Genomic DNA, 19,551 nt, shown 5'->3' on the forward strand with positions numbered 1-19,551 from the left:
GGGTCCTTTTACTCATATGATATTAAAAAACAAAAATTACATGGACATTTGTTTTGCTGATTGGCACAGCCCTGCTGTCTACAGAAGTGATTTAGAAGAAGAAATAAAAGAGAAAATACAAAAAACTCCCCCTTGCAATGTAGCAATAGGACAAAGGGTCATGGCTTTAAACTGAAAGAGGGGAGATTTAGATTGGATCTGAGGAAGAAATTCCTCCCTCTGAGGGTGGTGAGGCACTGGCACAGGTTTCTCAGAGAATCATAGAATGGCATAGGCTGGAAGGGACCTCAGAGATCATCTAATCCAACCTCCCTGTCATGGGCAGGGACGCCTCTCAACTAGATCAGGCTACTCAAGGCTCCGTCCAACCTGGCCTTGAACACCTCCAGGGAGGGGGCATCCGCAACTTCTCTGGGGAATTTATTCCAAAGTCTTACCACCCTCATACTGAAGAATTTCTTCCTAAGATCTATCTAAATCTGTTCTCCTTCAACTTAAACCCATTTCCCCTTGTCCTATCAGTGGGCAATCTTGTAAAAAGTCCCTCCCCAGCCTTCCTGTAAGTTCCCTTCAGGTATTGGAAGGCAGCTATTAGGTCACCCCGAAGTCTTCTCTTTTCAAGGCTGAACAATCCCAGCTCCCACAACCTGTCCTCGTAGCAGAGGTGCTCCAGCCCCTGGATCATCTCTGTGGCCCTCCTCTGAACATGCTCCAACAGATCTATGTCTCTCTTGTGGTGGGCACACCAGAACTGGACGCAGCATTTGAGGTGGGGTCTCACAAGAGCAAAGGGGGAGAATCACCTCTCTTGACCTGCTGACCATGCTTCTCTTGATACATCCCAGGATGCGTTGTGGCTGCCCCATCCCTGGAGCTGTTCAAGGCCAGGTTGGATGACGCTTTGAGCAAGCTAGTGTAGTGGTGTCCCTGCCCACGGCAGGGGGCTTGGAACTGGATGGTCTTTAAGGTCCCATCCAACCCAAACCATTCTGCGCTTCTATGACCTGTGCTGCTATTTTACGGTGCCTGTTACACACTCATTCAGATGGGTTTTCGCAGTTCGTTAGGTTCTCTCTAAAATTACCAGTCAGACACCAATGCAGTTAAAGTTAGAATCTGACTATCACTAGCGATTCAAATATTTGCATGTGTAAATAAGATCTTCCTCACATTTTGATAAAAAAAGAATAAATAAAATTCATGTTTTCAAAGGATCACAACAGCATTAAGCCATGCTACCAGCCTGTCAGAATCCTCAATTTACTCCCAGAACAGTTATTCATATATATAGAAATATTAACCAGTGTTCTGCAGTTGAAGTAGTCAAAGTTTATACATACATTAATACTTTGAAGAACTATATATATAATTTCAAGAAATATATACAGCATGTGTACATATACACTATATTATAAGAAGTGTAGATATACACACTGTATTTTTAAAAAAAAAAAAAAAAACACCACAGAGCAGAAGTAGACAGGCAGAAAGATGCTTTGATTAGTCCAAGCTCAAGAGGAACAAGTCAGGATATAAAGAGCAGCTTTGGTGGGGTTAAATCTGCTTACCCAAGCCTGCAGAAAGCACCAGATCACCGAGTAATGGCTCCCAAATATTTGAAGCCAAACAATTCACTCAGCTAAACATTCTCAAAAGCCTCCTGCAGGTTATCTGTCATCCAGATGAGTAACATCGACTAAGGTTTGACATTTCTGCACTTGCTCTGTTGTTTTGGCAGCTTTTCTAATCTTAGTGCCGGAGGACGTTTTATAAATACAGAATATTTTGTCTAAAATAACATGTAGTGTGATGGTGGCTCATCTAAAGCACCGTGGTTTTTGTGAAATCGTGTCAAGGCTCCTCGTCGTCACGGCAGGCTCTCCTCTCACAACCCTCCCATAAATAAGGTGAGTGTCCCTGAGCTCATTACGAGCTCCAGTCCATGGGATCGGTTGCAGGGAAACTACTTTTCTCTTTTTCATGCAAACATCAAAGAGTACTTTGTTGTTTCCCTGGAAGCCCAGCAGTTATGCCAACCTGAAAGCAGCAATTAATGAATGACTATTGTCCTTAAAACATTCAGCGCACATGACACATGGAATAGTGGTAATTCCTTCACTTTGCAGAGCAAGTGGGTTGGGATGGGATCCACGACCATTTTTACACTGGCTGAACTCACATCCTCCACGCCATGTTGTTTCCAGTCATGGTATTTTATGTATTTTATATATTCTCACATTGATTAGCAGCTACTCAGCAGGAGTGGAGAGCCTGTACAAAGACACCAAAGGAGGCTTAGCATCAGACAGGAACAAATTCTGAAAAAAAAAAAAAAAATATATATATATATTCTTGGCAAAACGTGGGCTCAGAGATGGGGCTTGTTCCTGTTGGGTGCTAATGCCGAGGTCATTGCTACCAGTCCGAATTTCATGGCCCTGTGTCACTACACACATGTAACAGGTGATAAATTTTCTATTTTCTGCCCTATTTCTGGATGTCCTGAAATTGGCTCCCTCTTTGACTCAGCTTGTCCCATGCTCCATACCTGACATGCAGAAATTCCCGCTGGTCATTCTTCTCACACTTTGCTAAGTGACTTGCTTGGGACTTCCTAGAGCTGCTCTGGATTTCTCCTGCCAGATGGAGGTCCACTCGCAGATTCCGTCATCACCCTCGAGTGCTGGCATGTTCTTTCTCTGTCCTGAAGTGGACTAGGCTATGTAGAGAGCATGAAGGATCTCAAAGAAAGATGGTCAAGGCCAAAACTGGACTACACTTTAGTACTAGGTGCAAGTGCTTTCTTTCGTTCTTCTACTTCCATTTTATTGGGGAATCGGGAGATCAGACTCATCAGTTTTTAATGATTTTACAAAGAGTATCGAAGATGAAGGATGATTGTGTTCAAGAATCTCTCCCCTTCTTCAAAGGCTAGGCAGTCATCCACTTCACCTAAAAAGCTAGCTGTGGAAACACTGTGTCTCACCCCAAAATCAGAGAAAGACTTAATATAGAAAAGCTTTCATTACTGCTTCAGAAAAAAACATCCAACCAACTCAAAACTTTCTCCAACAGTGGCCATCAGGAGGTGCAGAGGGAAAAGCAAGAAGGCAGCAAGCAGAACTAACATCTCCCCTAAGCACCTGCCCAGCCTCCCACTGCTTTCAGCCAAAGCAGATGAGGTTTCTGTGGATTTAGTGACTTTCAGTGAATTTCTCTTCCAGCTCCTTGCTTGAACCAAACTGCCACTATCCAAGAAAACATAAGAGACAAGCTGTACACAGCAGCAAAAAAAAAAAATCTTAACTCTTTGCCCCCTTCCCTTATGTAGACACTGTCTTAAAAATTAAACTTCTCTTAATAAAAAATAATATGCAAGTGATAGAGTGAATACGTGAGTCCTTTCCTGGAAGGAGCTTGCATGCTTTAGGAGCATAAGTAAGTACATCCTGAATACTTCAGTGGATAAGGCTTAAGTCACTGGTCAAGTTTTTCCACATCTACCCAATATCTCAGACAGAAAAATGAGTCATTCATAGAATGGTTTGGGTTGGAAGGGACCTTAAAGAACATCCAGTTCCAACCCCCCTGCCACAGGCAGGGACACCTTCCACTACACCAGGTTGCTCAAAGCCCCATCCAATCTGGCCCTGAACACTTCCAGGGATGGGGCAGACACAACTTCTCTGGGCAACCTGGTCCAGTGCCTCACCACCCTCAGAGGGAAGAATTTCTTCCTTAGATCTAATCGAAATCTCCCCTCTTTCAGTTTAAAGCCATGGACCCTTTGTCCTATCACTACACGCTCTTATCAAAAGTCCCTCTCCAGCTTTCTTGTAGCCCCTTTAGGTACTGGAAGGCTGCCGGAAGGTCTCCCCAGAGCCTTCTCTTCTCCAGGCTGAGCAACCCCAACTCTCTCAGCCTATCTCCATAGCAGAGGTGCACCAGCCCTCGGATCATCTTTGTAGCCCTTCTCTGGGCTCACTCCAACAGCTCCATGTCCTTCTTGTATTGGGTTCCCACGAGGTGCACATGGCACTGCAGGTGGACTCTCACAAGAGCAGAATAGAGGAGCAGAATCCCCTCCCTCGATCTGCTGCCCATGCTGCTTTGGATGCAGCCCAGGATACGGCAGGCTTTCTGGGCTGCCAGCACACATTGCCGGCTCATGTTGAGCTTCTCCTCAACCAACATCCCCAAGTCCTTTTCCTCAGGGCTGCTCTCAATCCATTCTCCACCCAGCCTGTACTTGTGCTTGGGATTGCCCCGACCCATATGCAGGACCTTGCACTTGGCCTTGCTGAACTTCATGAGGTTCACACAGGCCCACCTATCCAGCACGTCAAGGTCCCTCTGGATGGTATCCCTTCCCTCCAGTGTGTTATTATCTCAGCCAAGTCCTCTTGACATTGGACAAAAAGGAAGAGTTATGAATTAGGATGATATTTTTCTGGTGATGCAGCACTGGGTGATGCACTGTTCCTCCAGAAGGGCTGAGGATCTCATACAGAAGAAAAACTGACCTTGAGAAACAGGCACACAGGATGAAACCCAACAGACACACGGCCATGCTCTTCTGGGCAGGCTCAAATTTCTGCAAGACCCTCAGGGCTCTGTAGCCAGAATGACCAACTACAAGAAAGACCAGTTAAGAGTGTTGGTTGATCACTGGAAAACTATGAAGCACTGCAGGCATGAGAAACAAATAGGATTTTTAGGCTATTTTAGGCCTTTCTAACCGATGAATAAAAGTAATCATGCAAGATCACAACAGGACTTGAGCCTCTTGAAGTTGTTCTTGAGACCTCCTTGCCCTATCTGCCTCATGGTTGTTAAAAAATACCACATTAGGAAAGAGCTATTACCTAGCATGAGTATCAATAAAATATAATTGTAGAATATTTTAGAGAGCCTGATAATCCAGAGCTGAAAAGCCAGACTGCCGAATTACTAATGACTGTAGATACAGAGAAGACAACCCTTCTTGCCTCCAAAGCTAGAAAATAAGCCAGGAGCACCAGCACAACATTCGGGAGAGACATTTGTGCTCATTATTGGTATGTGGATTTGTCACTGAAATTACCTACAGTGTGTGTCTTGCAAATTATCTCCACAGAACAGCATGTAACTCTGAATGAAAAACTGGAAGTAATAGATGAATGGGTCTGTGTTCTATTTTTTTCTCCTTCTCTTGAGGAAATCTTAGTAGTTACTATAACAACCCTGGCCAGATCCCATCTTGTTTAGTATGGTAACAAACAGAAAACAAAAAAGCCCGATTTTGCTTTTAAAATTGCAGTCTGCATGAATTTCCTCTTTCAGCTCCATGGGGAGAGAAGGGAACTTTCTCAAAGAGTCCTGGACCAGCGCTGCTGATGGTTCCTGAGGTTGACAAAAGACTGGTCCAGGAAGCAAACAAAAGTGGTGAGCGCAGGGCCCGTGTTATGAGGGCGCCTTTCACACAGCTCGGAGGTGCTCACGTAGTTTTAGCAAACGACCAACAGCCTCAAAATTTCATTAGTTAAAGTACACGGTTGTCTTTCATCCCTTCTAGAAAAGTCAAGCATGCTTTTAACCAGAGCCTCCGGAAAAAGAAAAAAAAAAGGAAATAACTTTACAGCGTGCAACAGCTCCAAATGCCAACCAGCTCCACTCCCTGGCTTTTAGCACGATACAGCATTATTATGATAGCTGGTAACGTCTAAGATTACACTTCATTTCCATTTTAACAGGGGAAAAAAAGAGGTCTGCCTACAAGGTTGTGCTACTGTTTCAATATTTATTGTTGCTCGATTTCTCTACTGCTATCTGTAGGAAGAAGTGTCACTTGAGTTTTTACAGCATCACCTAAAAAAAAAAAGCAACGACAGTGTTTCCTAGTATGTATCATTTCTTTCATACCCCTTTTGTTGTAAAAACTTGAGCACTTCTAGCTGTGGATGATGGGGTCCCAGCTCTCACAATAGGGTGCTAGACAGATCATCTGCACCCAAAGGATGTTCTTACAAACCTCAGCCCAGAAGCAGAGCCAGGGATCTACCAGCGATTCAGAAGCACAAACTCCACACTCGGTGCTCCACCACAGCAGCCCAAGCCACGTCCACCTGGGAAACGCTATCCACCAACAAGTCGTCTTTGGAAAAAGCTCAATTATTGCCTCACACTGAACACAGCTGGAAAACATCCAGCTTTTGAACCACAGCTTGGTTCACGAAGCCCATGAGAAGCATGAGCCTGCATCAGCAAGGTCTCTGGCATAGTTTTGATTCAGACCATCCAACCCTCTGCCAAGTTATTCCCAGTCACAAGTTTTGGAGTTACCATTGGGTCAAGACAGCTGCCAGCAGGCATCTTTTGGAGAGGAAGAGTGCTCAGCTGCGTGGCACAAGCCACATCAGCTGGCTGCACGGACAAAAACCAGTATCTAATCCAGTCTGGTTGAGCTGGCTTAGATTTAACCTATAGGTTTTAGGGTGAAGAGCTGATGTAACCTCTTCTGCCCTGACTCAGGCCAACAGGCAATAACTCAGAAGTTCTGTCATTGCCTGGAGTACACTTGCAGGACTACATCAGCAGAATGTTTCAGCCTTTGTAGAAAGAGTTGCTGAAGGATCACGTTATTAGAGGCTTAGTTCGGCATGCCAAAGAAAAGAGAAAGAACAAAATCAGACATGCCAGCAAGACAGCAGCCCACATCACACTGAGCTGCTGATGGCAATCTCCAGGAATCCCTCACTGGCGCCCCAAGCCCCTCACGGCCATCACTCCAGTATCTTGACAAGATAGAGGACAACTGTGTTGGGTCCCATAGATGGTGTATACACATCAGACACCTCCTTCCAGCATGTGAGCTCTTGTACTGATATTCCACCTTGTTCTCCTTGCTCAAGGGCACACTGTTTCTGTCTCAAAGATCTGTGCCTTGTCTTCTCTTGGATCTCAACCGATGTCTACAAACGGCTTAGAGCTGCCTCCAGAAACCCATATGTGCACATACAGACCGTAATAACAGTCATTATGCCAGGAGCACTACAACATTACTGTTACAGAATCAACAGAAAAAGAGTCAGGCTTTGCATTCCAGGCTTTTAAGACAAAATCCACCGACGGGACAGGGCACGCTGGAACAGTTCGCATCTCATTCTGCTCGTACGAGGCTTGTATCGGGGTTCTGAGGCTGCATTAGCCCAGTGATGATCTGCTGTGTGCCTGCGAGTTTCCCTGGTTTCAGGTTGAGACCAACGATGACTTAGTGGCATATGATCCAAAGCAAGAGTCTTCTGGCCACCGGCGCCACAAATTCAATGTGGGATACGGAAATCCAGCTGTGCTCTGCCATCAGCGACACAACAGCTTCTGATTTTGTCTCACTACTCTATGGATGATGACACATACGGCAGACTTGACTCCAGCTGGCCCTATTGTATTGGATCTACAGTGACAGACAACAGGAGCCAGAAACTTTTTGTTCAAGTAGAGCCAGCAGATGTGACACTGAATAAACACAGACAGTCAATCTGCTGAGTAAGAAGGTATCGTTCATATAAATAACATACATCTAATCCTGCTTCCATTTTAAACCCAAATATGGGAATGCAAGATGCTCAGCACTCTGTAGATTTATGCTTTGAACAATGAGATAAAGCAAAAGCAGATAACACACAGCCCCTCTGAGCTCAGTTTAATCCTTATTTCACTTTTGCTTTGAATTATTTTCAGATCCACAGCCTTCTCCATGAAGAGCTTCCCCCAGAGCGTTAACAGTCTGTCCAGGCTAATGTCAGATGGACTAAGTTAGCCTTATAAAAATATCTGCTGGTCCCTACTGCTTCTTCCGATGGACCTTAATCATAGAGCAATTAAAAGTATTATTGCAATCATTTTAACCTCACACATTTCGAAAATAGGCATTACACCCACTGAAGGGTTTGTCATGGTCTCAGCGACAGGACTTGTTGGACTTGACCTCTGAAATGACACGTTTCCTGCTTATTGGAAAAGTTTGCAAATTCACAGCTGCCAAAAAACCCTATCTCATTAGAAAGTCAGAAATTATATCAATTAGCACACAAGAAAAGGTTGGTGCCCTTGTCTCAATATCATATGCACTCAGAAAGCAAGTAAAATTGGTAGGTGAGTTTGACATAGGTAATTATTCTACCAGAACCAACTAAAGGTAAAATTGGAGCAAGTGGCTTCCAACCGCCCCCTGCCACGTGCCTTGCACGAGCACACACTTTGATTTTGATAAAATCAGCAAAATTACATGACAAAATCAGCATAATTACATGATAATTATGATTACAGCATAATCCCGTACTCAGTATGCGTCCCTTGAGGATTTATGCTTAAGAACCTCCAAAAGACAAGGAAGTTTTTAACTGTGTTAAGAATTTGTCCCATTGAAAAAAATAAATGAGTGAGGGAGAACTGTAATGAGACTAATTATACTTGATATTGCTTTGCTTGCTTTCCCCCTCTCCGAGGGATCACTTCATCCTTCCTCAAAACACAGCCACCAGTAGGATGCAATGATGTAACACCCAGGCATTAAAAAAGGATGTTAGGAAAAAAAATCCACATTATTACATTTCCCAGCATTTTCCATGGGATTCATCTCCATTCTCATTAGAGACTTATTTATCTACTTTTTTTTTTCCCCCCATTTGCTAGAGAGCTCCTCCAAGACAAACAGCAATTTATTTGTTCCCCGAGAACCCCGGGCCTGAAAGATGCAGCCATCTGTCAGCGGGAAGGAGCTCTCTGTAAACGTCTGCTTTCTCATCAAACCCTTTCTAGATCTTAATTTGCCACCTAAATTATCAAATGAAACCAAACAGCCTTTAGTTACGCATATATAGAAAGTATTTTAAAGCACGAGATCAGATACACAGAGCACAGCAAGTCAGTCAATCAACAAAGCAGCTTTTGTGCTCTGAGAAGTGCTTCCCATGAGCCAAGGTGTTCATATCTCTCTTGCTAAGAGACTTCTGCAGGTGAAGGGAGCTCACATAGACTTCACGAAACCCACAGCAGAAGTTCTACTGAAGCATCACCATCATACAGTTCAAACTCCCAAAGAAAATGCACGGAGAGCATTTCCTTCCTCAGACAGCCACCAAGCCATTGTTGAAGGCCATGAAGTTCAGACCTATGCTTATTAGACCCCACAGGAAGACACCAAACCTTCCTCCTTCATTGAGGTTTGGTTTGGGGTCCAGAACTGCTTGAGGCACTTGGGTCTTGACAGCTGTCTCCAGGATGAAAATGGATAACTTGGATTTCACTCCTTTTTTTTCCTGCGTCTCCCCTTCTTAGGAGAACCTCGTCAAAGGGTGTCTGGAAAAATTAAGCTACACCAGCCTTCTGCCCTGTTCCACCAACCTCTTCAGAAACTTCTAACTTCTCAGTGTCCTCACTGTCTTTAGGTGTTTAATGAGCACTCTCAGTGCATGACAAAAACGGCTGCAGATTGTTTCCTTTCTCCAACATCCCACTCCCTTTCGCATGAGAAGTATCCTCTCCTTCCCTCCAAAAAGCATCATTAGGCAGTGAAGGCCTTTTGCAACCATTTATGAATTTCAGAATTAGAATTCTGAAGTTATATGAAGAGAGCTCACAAATTACATACAATAACCTCTCCATCACTGCAAACACACACTGCAGGATTCCCCACACCATCAAACACACTCTCCCGATACACGTTGCGTTGCACTTAACACAAAATCTCTGCTAAGGTAAGAGTAGCACTAAGCTTTTCATGTGCAGTATTGGTTTTGTTCTGGCACACGTGCTCACATTTTCTTTAAATAGCAGCTCTAGCATCTGCAAAGTGCACTGCATCCTCAGGTAATATTGTTATTTTCATTCCCTCTTATCATGACACAATGAGGGCTAACAGTCTCTTTGGAATCGCGATGTTCTTTTGCTAGCACGTTACCTCTCCAGGCTGAGCTCCATGTCAAGGTTGGGGGCTTTTTGAAAATTGATCTCAGACTTGATCTGAATCCGTGCTTTTACAAGGGAAATTATAATGGTGTAAAAACAGCTGCTTTATTGTCTGCGGTTCTCGTGGGCATGCATCCAAAAGGTACTCATGATACGTCTTAGCCTTATGTTTTTGAAAAAAGCTAGTTGATTTAGAAAGAAAAGACTACTTAAAGTTGCGTTGGGTCTTTTTTTTACCTCCATCATCACAGTGTGTAAGGAACTGGGCTCAGTTCACCACTAGCTAGAGCGAGCAGTTCAGCTCCCTGTGTTTTCAGAACTGTTTGCACATATGTTTTCATCTTATGCTCCTCCACCTCAAAAAAAATCAAAGAGAAAAAAAATAAAAAGGAAAAAGAAAAGGCAGTTGCCCTGCACCGAAAGCAAAATCCTAAGTTTTCTGGCCAACTGGTAGAATTTAAGATCACCAGTAGAAATGTTTCTTCTAAGGAGTTCCCCATAACTACTAGCTTGGTATTTTACGAAAGCAGGGAAACACAGCAATGCTGGACAACTCTAAATGAAACACAATTGGCCAGAAATCCAAAAGTCTGTTACAAACAGGGTAATAACTAAGGAAAAACGACAACACCTTGCTCAGAAAAGGTCTTTGTGGGCGCAGCCACTGAAAAACTGTGGCGCAAGCCCACCCAGCTCATTTCCTCCACAAAGCATCAATATCTGCTCTCTCATCTACTCACCTGCACTTTTTTCTTGTGGGAATTTTCCTTCTGAGAAGGAGGCATCCCTGGCAAGTTTGATTGAAACCAGTTCAGGGTCTCACCAGTTACTAGAGGGAGATGAGACACTGACAGGTGTGGATTCACTGATGTCTAATAAAGAGCAAGTTTCTGCCAGGGGTTTAACAAACCTCAGTTGGGAAATCAATCAACTGAGAGACACAAATCCACTGGAAACCTGGCTTCATTACTTCTGCTGTTCACAGAAGAAATTGTTTTTAATCCAAAGCTGTCTAATAAACAGTATTTTCGGAAAACAAGGTGTGTATACATTACCTCAGTAACAAAGAGAGTGCGCGGATCAATGATGTCCAAGAAGTGCCTGAATCTGCCATAAAATGAAGTCTGGAAGACAGGGAAGAAAAAAAAAAAATGTTCAGTTAGAAACTGCCTTTCACCTGCTGCAGAGAAAGGTTTTTATATCCTCCACAGTACTAAGTAGCAAGTAAAAAGAAATAACAGGAGCTGTTCCCTGATAATTTGTGATAGAATGTCTGAAAGGAAAAGATGTGGACTCGGACCCTGCTAATAGCAGCGTTGCTATTAACAGAATACCAATATAAATGCTTTCATAAAGGGATACTATCAAGCTGCTAAAATATCCTTTACTTTTTCAAAAAAAAAAGACACATTGCCTGCTTAACCCTCCCTATGGGACTCCTGGGAGATGCCTCAGGCCACAAAAACCCAACGGTGCCGCTCCAGACCGCCCACACCAAGCGATGCTGTCAAAGGATTTCCCACCCCGTGATGTCTTTAACATCATCCCTGTGCTGCTTGCCCTCATCCCCACCAGTGCCCATCACACGGGACCAGCGGCACCACCAGGTCCCTGATTTTGGGGAGAGACTAGAGTGAAGAAACTCCTGCACTTGGACACTGCTGGAAAAAACGGTACATGAAATTAAATTTTCAGAAGTTCTAAAAGGAGTTTAAAGTCTCAACAAGAGACTCAATGGGAAGAATGAGAAAAGTAAAAGAGGAGACTAAGTACAAACCCAGTTTTATGTCTTACACTTAGTGCAGAATTGTCCAGGCACTAAACCAGAGGTGGGTTTCATTGTGCCACTCCCTACACAACCACAGAGCAGAAGATGAACGGCAAACCTTAACACATGTAAAAGAAACCATAACTTTATGGTTTGGGCTTGTTCTCAGTTGCACGTTTGGAAAAACCCAATCTAGATGTGCACGCATAGGGATAACGCCGTGCAAAAGCTGGCAAAGATGCCTTCATCAGGAGTGGCAAAAGCATCTGAAGGATCAGAAAGAGATCCAGAGAACTGGGAAGAGTCTGAAAGAAAGGGGAAGGTGTCTGGAATAGGCTGGAAAGACCATGGGCAGCTCCAAAGGAAAGGAGAGCAATTTTGAATCAGTACTTAGAAAAAAAAAAAAAAAACAAATAAAAATTTAATTTAGGCAAGTCCAAAGCACTGGACCGTGAAATATTGATATGATTGATATGCTAAGAGCACTCAAGATACACGTCCATCATCACTTGAACATCAGTCTGGATTCTTTCATCAGGATGCAGATGCAGGGCGAGTGCCAGAGCTGCCTTTGTGCAGCCTGAACTCTCATCTGGGCATCAGCAAGGCCAAACGGACATGGGGCAGTCCAGTCCCACGGCCGCTCTCTCTCGTGGCTTCTCCCCAGCAGGATCTGCACCAGGAATTTGCAGCCCATCGCAGGTGCAAAAAGGACACAGGTCACAGACCTCCAGGTGCTCTTGAGTGCTGGAACCCCTTTGCCCCGAGTGCTCTCCAGCCACGTGCACGCAAATCTCTCTTCACGTTTGCAACGCAGAAGTGTGCTATAAATAAAGGACTGGAATACGGATAAAGCAGCGAGAATGGCATTTAATCACAGCCTGGCATAATTTCATGCAACACGCTGGTTCTCCTCTGCTGACTCCATGGAGCACAGAGATACCAGTAATACTGCCTACTTACTCAGGCAGAATTCCCTCCCTAATGGCAGTTGCCAGCAACACTGCTGTCCACCACCTCGCGTTGCAACACCCCGTTCTCAGCTGCTTACAAAACTCTCTGCTGTTCGTTTTCCATGTTCTGCACTCGAAAAAGAAAAACCCACTACTAAACAAAATAGCTTTGCAGAACTTCAGAAAAAAAGCCCAGTGGTATTTAATTAGCACCAATTTAATTAACACTAATTCTGGGACGTTCTAGCTTTTGTGAGCTTGATATTTTGCTGCCTTGCTTTTATTTCCAGTATAAAGATCCCTGCAGATGCCACTGCCGTCCACATCCCTGCTGCCCGCCGCTTGCCAGTGGTGCAGGGAGTGACGTGACTAACGCGTGACTCACTCAGTCCCTCGTCACGTTATCCTGAGCGCTCCCACGTTCCATCGTCCCTCTCCCACTGCCCATCCTTCTGCACCTGCTCAGCGCCAAACAGCAATAAAAGAATTCGGAGCAGTTCTAAGTAGATGGTTTAAACAAAAACAAAAGGGGGGGGGGATTTTTAAATTTAAGCGGTCTCAACTTCTCCACTGTCTTTATCGTCGTGTTACACGTTCCACAGTGAGAAAAACAATATTAAATCGAACATCAGCACTTTACACCCACTTTACAAAAAGTGTGAAGGACAGTACAAGGCACAAGGAAAGGGGAATGAGACCGTAAGTTCAAATGTGCACGATGTAAATGTTATTTGAGAAGTCCAGATTCAAATTCACAAAGCTGCAGAGGCTCTCAGGAAGCTTTCTCATAGCCCAGGGCCGATGTTCATTTGGCTCAGTGCTGGTCTCCTGCTCCAACCCTTTCCCGGTGCAACCTCAGCAACATCCAGCCAAGGACACGTCTTGGCAGCTCAAACTCATCCTGCCACAGCCCCGTTCCCATGCCTCCTCCTCCTCTCCCGTCCTGTGCCAGCACTGATACTCACCCGATGCCGCAACTGTCTGATCAAGGAGCTACGAGTGACAAAAGTCTAATCCTTAAACGAGGGATTCGTTTTCAGGTGGTGGTGTTGCCCAAACCTGTTTGCTCCGTGGTCAGACAAGACCCAAGGCAAGGGCAAGGCCATTCGAGCAGGGTCAGGACAACAGCCCTGACTCAGGCTCCTACGGAACTGCACAGTAATGCCAGAGCAAAAAAAAAAAAAAAACAACACCACCACCACCAATTAATTAAAAAAGCTATTTCTATCATGCAGAGCCGCTGACCATTCCTTCAAATGCTTATGGCCAACATTCATAGCTTTAAGTACACGTACACACAAAACCAACCAGAAATGCTGCAACCCAGTAAGGGAAGGAGCACTTTTCCAGCCTCGTGAAACTTCAAAAAATCTGTATGAAAAAGTCTTGGGGCTTTCTGAAGGCTTTCTTTGAGAAGCAAAATTGCTTTATCTTCCTAGACCTCTTCCAGGAAAAAAAACAAAGTCTGAAGATACAGGTTAGGAACCAAGAAAATTAATAGGGGCAAGCAGGAGGCACTGTGTTATGGACCTGCTAGGAGACGATAGCCAAAGTGTCCTTTTCTCAGATACTATAAGGCACGTCATAGTGTAAGGCCACTTAGGGCCAACTGCTTGTCTGCCAGCAGACAGGACTGGTTCAGTGTTTCCTCCTTCATCTCCACTTTTTAAAAAAATGAAGAAATTAGCCTCTTGCTTTTGAAGAAAGGACAATGGGAAGGCAGACGTACTCCTTCCCTAGGTTGAAACACAAGGCAGGAGCCAGTTCTCAAGAACGGCTCTGACTATCAGGGATGCAGAAAGCGACCAGGTGGGGAGACCTGAGCTTGACTCCATCCTCCCTCCCTTACAGTCGGCAACAAGATCCAGCTCATTGGCTGCAGTTTCCGTTTTCTTTGTGCGTACCATGAGCTCTCTCAAATGCAACTACATGAACGTGCTTTTCCTTGTTGCTCTTACTATAAGCCTCTTGGAAGTGAAAACCATTCTTAAGTCTCCCATGAAGGGGATTCTGGTGCTCAACCACCACCTAGCCTTTCCAGCAGAAGGGCTATTGTCACCCTGAGGCTCAACCTCCGTCGTGGTAATTGAAGCCAAAAATCACAGAATCATAGAATGGTTAGGGTTGGAAGGGACCTTCAAGATCATCTAGTTCCAACCTCCCTGCCATGGGCAGGGACACCTTCCACTAGAAGGTGTCTGCTCTCTTCCCCAGATCCCAAGAAACTGCATGATGAGCTGCAGTCCCATGACAGTAAGTTATCCTTTCACATACCCTGATCAGCTCAGCACGCTCACAGGTCAGCTCAACATCCCCCATCACCTCCACAGGACAGCACAGCAGAAGACAAGCTATTAACAAACCTCTCTCTCTGCTGCCTCTAGTCCCAAGTTTCTTCTAACAAGGCAATTGCATTAAACCTCCTTCACTCCCATGTCCAGGCCAACATTTTAAAGAGCAGCTTTGTTAATCAAGCAACTGGGGAAAAAAAAAAAAAAATCTAATTGGTAAAAAAGCATTTTCCTGATCTCACTTCTCCCTCTCATGCACAGGCAAGCTGGGCTCGTTTGCAATCAAAAAAACTAGAGGGAAAGGACGCAAAGGGGAGAGCAACATCAAAGTGAGACAAGTGGCAGAGTGGGATGAGTGAAAGTCCCTGGTTCTACATCTAAAACACCTTTAAGTCAATTCACGGTGTCACGCCTTGTTTCATGAAAAAAAACAGCCCAAAAAAGTAGAGCGTATGAGCTTGAACAAGTTTCAGGGTTTTTTTTTTTTTTTTTCCAACTCTGATGAATGAGAACCTCATTTTTGCACAACAAAAGCTCTCCTTCTGTGGTCTAAGAACCACATAAAATGGAACAAAATTCAAAACAAGAACAAAGTTGTCTTCCTGAGGCTGCATCCAAATATCATGACTGCATGTTGGACTGCTCAGCCCTCCGAAGTAGCAGCGTATTTACCACGACTGTACAACCCCTGAGCAAAAAATATGCACTGTTTTTACTGCTGTCCAGCCATGGGACTTTTTTTTTATCTTTTCATGTGACTTTGGCAAGCTGCTTGACTGCTAGACCTTGCAGGTTGCCTTTCCATCATCCAGATCATTTCCCTGCTTCTGCCGACTAGAAGCCATCAGATTTTTTTTTTTAATTAAAGATTGTTATTTGTTTTCACACGGTTGCATGCAAAACAAAAGGCAAACAAAAAAAAAACCAACTGAATCCTAATCATTTGGAAATGTAGGGGCAAATTAAATCAGATCCAACTGTTGCACTTCAAATGCAACTCAAGACGTCTTCATGACCATAACCACAAAACTGAACTCACAGAGCAGATCAGGATTTTGTTCTCCAACCCTGATTCAAATACCTTCCTGCAAATACCAAGTTTCTACAGGATAAGTAGGAAATCAAGAGCCAAAAATACAACAGACTGTTTTGCAGACTGACCACACACAAGAAGCCTTCAAGAAGGGCTTCTTCGGCTCTAACGAACTAAAAAAATCAGTTCCCACAGTGGGACTACGAGGACTCAACCCAGAGACCCCCTGAACACCTTCACTTCCATTTAAACACTGACATTTTACACTCTCAACTTGCACTCAGGTTTCACTGCGCATTGCAGAGCTTTTGCGTGACAGGACTATCGTGCTTCACTGTGAAGAAAAGTGAGGAGAAATAGATACATAAAAGCATAACACAACTCTTTCCGCTTAAAATACATTCAACTCCCAAATTATTTTCCAACACCAAATGAACCCATTCCACATTCCTGGTTATCTTTGTTGTGCTCCAAAGTGTCAGGTAAAGTCAAGCGATCGAGCAGGTGCTGGCCTGACCTTCTCCATTTTCCTACAGGACCTTTTGGCTCTGCTAAGAGGAAAGAGGAAGCCCCTACAAAGAAGCTAATTTAAAACTGTTGGAAGAAACAAACTCAGAACACATGCTAGAGAGACATTTTCCTTAGTCTTTTCTCTTTATTATCAGAAAAAGCTATTTAAAATTCGGTGTTAATCTAAATCAGACCAGACACTGCCACTTCATACTGGGGTTTCTACACCAAAGAGACGACCCGCCGAAAGCCTCAGGAAAACGAGAGTGACCTCAGGTAAAGCACAATATTGCATCTTCTCGTTTTTATACTTTTCTTCCATTACTGCCTGAAGTTCTGCCACTGCTAACAAGCATTTACTTCCCTGGGTTATGACTGCTTTCTTTCTAAGCCCTGATGGTTAGAGGGCTTTAGGATAGATGAAGCAGTCAGTGCTCTTGCACCTAACAATTCTCTCAGCAAAACGGTGCTAAACCAAACTCCTGGGGTGCAGGGAAAGGCCAGGGGTTGCGGCCAGTACTTGTCCACAGTCCACATTGTAAATCCTTATGCTTAGGGAACTGTTTTCTGCAGGTTGTCATGATGGAGCACTCTTATTCCTGCAGCTCAGACGGCCAAGGCACTGCTCAGCCCATCTCCCACCAGCCACTGCCCTGTCCCAGGCTCTGGCAAACGTTCATTAATTCATTATTACGAATCTTAAGAAGGGGGATGTCTATTTTATTTGCCTTTTAAAGGCCATTTCAGTGCTAAACCAGTGTTATTCACTGTTCTAGCATGTCTTCTTTTTCTGTACGTCATACACCAACTGCTAGCTTTTCCTATAGCTCCTTCTGACCCTTTCTCCGCCATCCTTTCTCTATCATTCCATGCCCACCATCATCTAATAAGAGGAAAACAAGGCATTTCCACCTCCCTGCGAGCTTTGAAGTGGACACACCAAGTCTGCATCCATCCAGCAAACCAACAGTTGTCAGGAGAAGCGGAGGGGATGAGAAGACCAAGTCCCAGGGCATAGGAGCAGCCAGGCACTGCTCAGCACACCAGCGGCAGCCCTACGGCACACTGCAGCCACCCAAATCCCGATTTAAGTGAGAGTTCAGGGTGGTTCCTTTTTAACAGGATCATTTCCAGCACTGGCCATTATACTCATGCAAGGGATGGAGCTTGCAAGATGCCCAGAAGTTTGACCCTCAGCTCCCAAACATCCATCCGTGTTTTTTTTCGCCATTTTATTCCTGTAACATCTGTTGCAGTAAACAGTTATCTGGGGGGGGGGGGGGGGGGGGGGGGGGGGGGGAAGGCAAACACCTGAATAACACAAATATCCTGTGATTAATTGCAGTTAATTTGGGCCCACTCCTCACCAGCCTGCAAGCAAGATGAAGTATATTAATTCCCTTACACGGCACAGCAGGTCACAGCAAGCACAGGAGCACGTTACAGCTCCAGCTCATTTGCGAGGCTCTGCTGCAGACCATGGAAGATCCAGCTGACTCTAAGATAAGAACCAGAAGGAATCTACTCCTTGCAGGCTCAGGAAATTTGGAGAAGGGTAGTGAGAGACAGGTAAGTGACCATTAGCAAGCACTTGTTTATCACCTTAAAGAGGGCAAGTATTCCTCGAAAGCATATGCTGGGCAGCCCTGGGAAGAACAGGAGATACGCACAACTTTACCCATTTAATTACAGCGTGGTTTTAAAAGGAATTTAATTAAGACAGAGCAAAAGGCATGCAGACTTGGGGGGGGTGGTTTGAGCTAAAAAATGAGGCTTACGTCAGCTTTAAATTAATTAGGAAGAGATTTAGGCTAAACCAAACAAAATTAAGAAAATTCAAATCATTGAGCAATGGGGCTCTGGCAAGGCACAGCCAAGCACCAGAGCTGTGTAACTGCACGCACGCCCGAGGTCCACCCCAGTTACAAATTCAGGCTGAAGCTACGGACTCTCAGCCCTTTGATATTTTCAATTTGACCTTTCAATATTAAGGGGCCAACTGTGTGTAGAGGAGTAGCTCCTGCACCTCAGTAACTCTGGTTACCTGCAGTAACAGATCTGCTCATGGGCACAGATGGGACATGACATGGAAACCTTTCACAGGTGTTACGTGGAGTAGTAGGGGTTTACATCTTGTAGCACAAGATGAAAACAAAGAAAGTCCTTGTTTAAAAATCCAGTCCTGGCTGACTGAGGTGTGAAAAAGGCAAGGGATGGCTTTTTTGGCAGGTTCTGTGATGTTAAAAGACGAACTTCAAACCCAAAGGTGTCTGTATTACCTTTCCTCCCTTGCAATTCACCTTCAAGCATGTGCTTGCAGGACCCAATAGATTGCATCACATAAACAGCGTCAGCCCATCTTCAGGGCTGAAAAAGCCACGTTTGGCAACAGCAAACACCATTCAGCATATGCCAACCTCATGTCTAGCAGCTGGGCTGGACCTGCACATACACAATAGTCAAAGCAGCTGTGAACCAACCGTAAACATCCTTCCACAGCCCTTTGAGAAAATCCCTTCTCCGTAACGATGACCCTTCCAGAGAGAGGAGCTTCATGCACTTTTTTAAAGTGGAAAATAACATTACACTGAGCAGCATGAGTAGAAACTTCTGTGTTAATACATGTACAGCTTTGGTTCCTCCCGCTGCCCATACCAGGGCTTGTACAGGGCTTTTGGCAATCACTGTGTACAAGCAGCAAGCCATTAAGCTCCTGAGAGGCGTATCTAATCAACAGCATCTTTATCTGTGTGTTACTGCAAGGGTTTCTCTTGGAAATCGGAGGCATGTGGCTAAGGGGCATTAATAAATCCTGGTTGTGCATTAAACTTGCCAGATTACAGTGTATGAAGAGCAGGAAATAATGATTTTTAGCACTAATGTCCTTAAAAGACACTTCTGAGATCAGCACGTGTTGAGTTCCAACATTGCAAATATCTGCAAGGTCAAGCCCTGACAACAGCACATCTCTAACGATGCTGTTAATATCGCAGTGATAGAAACGGCACGTTTGGCCAACAGAAGAAAACATCTTAAGGACACCATGTA

General features: G+C 44.5%; 1 protein-coding gene across 1 annotated transcript in view; it reads right to left on the reverse strand.

Moving 5' to 3' along the window:
• SFXN5 (sideroflexin 5) overlaps window positions 1-19,551 on the reverse strand; it is a 108,002-nt gene that overhangs the window by 84,936 nt on the left and 3,515 nt on the right. The window contains exon 2 of the mRNA XM_086611670.1: window positions 11,004-11,072. Coding sequence (XP_086467796.1) covers window positions 11,004-11,072 — 69 coding nt within the window. The remainder of the gene's footprint in view (window positions 1-11,003; window positions 11,073-19,551) is intronic.

Source organism: Tauraco erythrolophus, chromosome 5 (assembly GCF_009769465.1).
Source record: "Tauraco erythrolophus isolate bTauEry1 chromosome 5, bTauEry1.pri, whole genome shotgun sequence".
NCBI lineage: Eukaryota > Metazoa > Chordata > Aves > Musophagiformes > Musophagidae > Tauraco > Tauraco erythrolophus.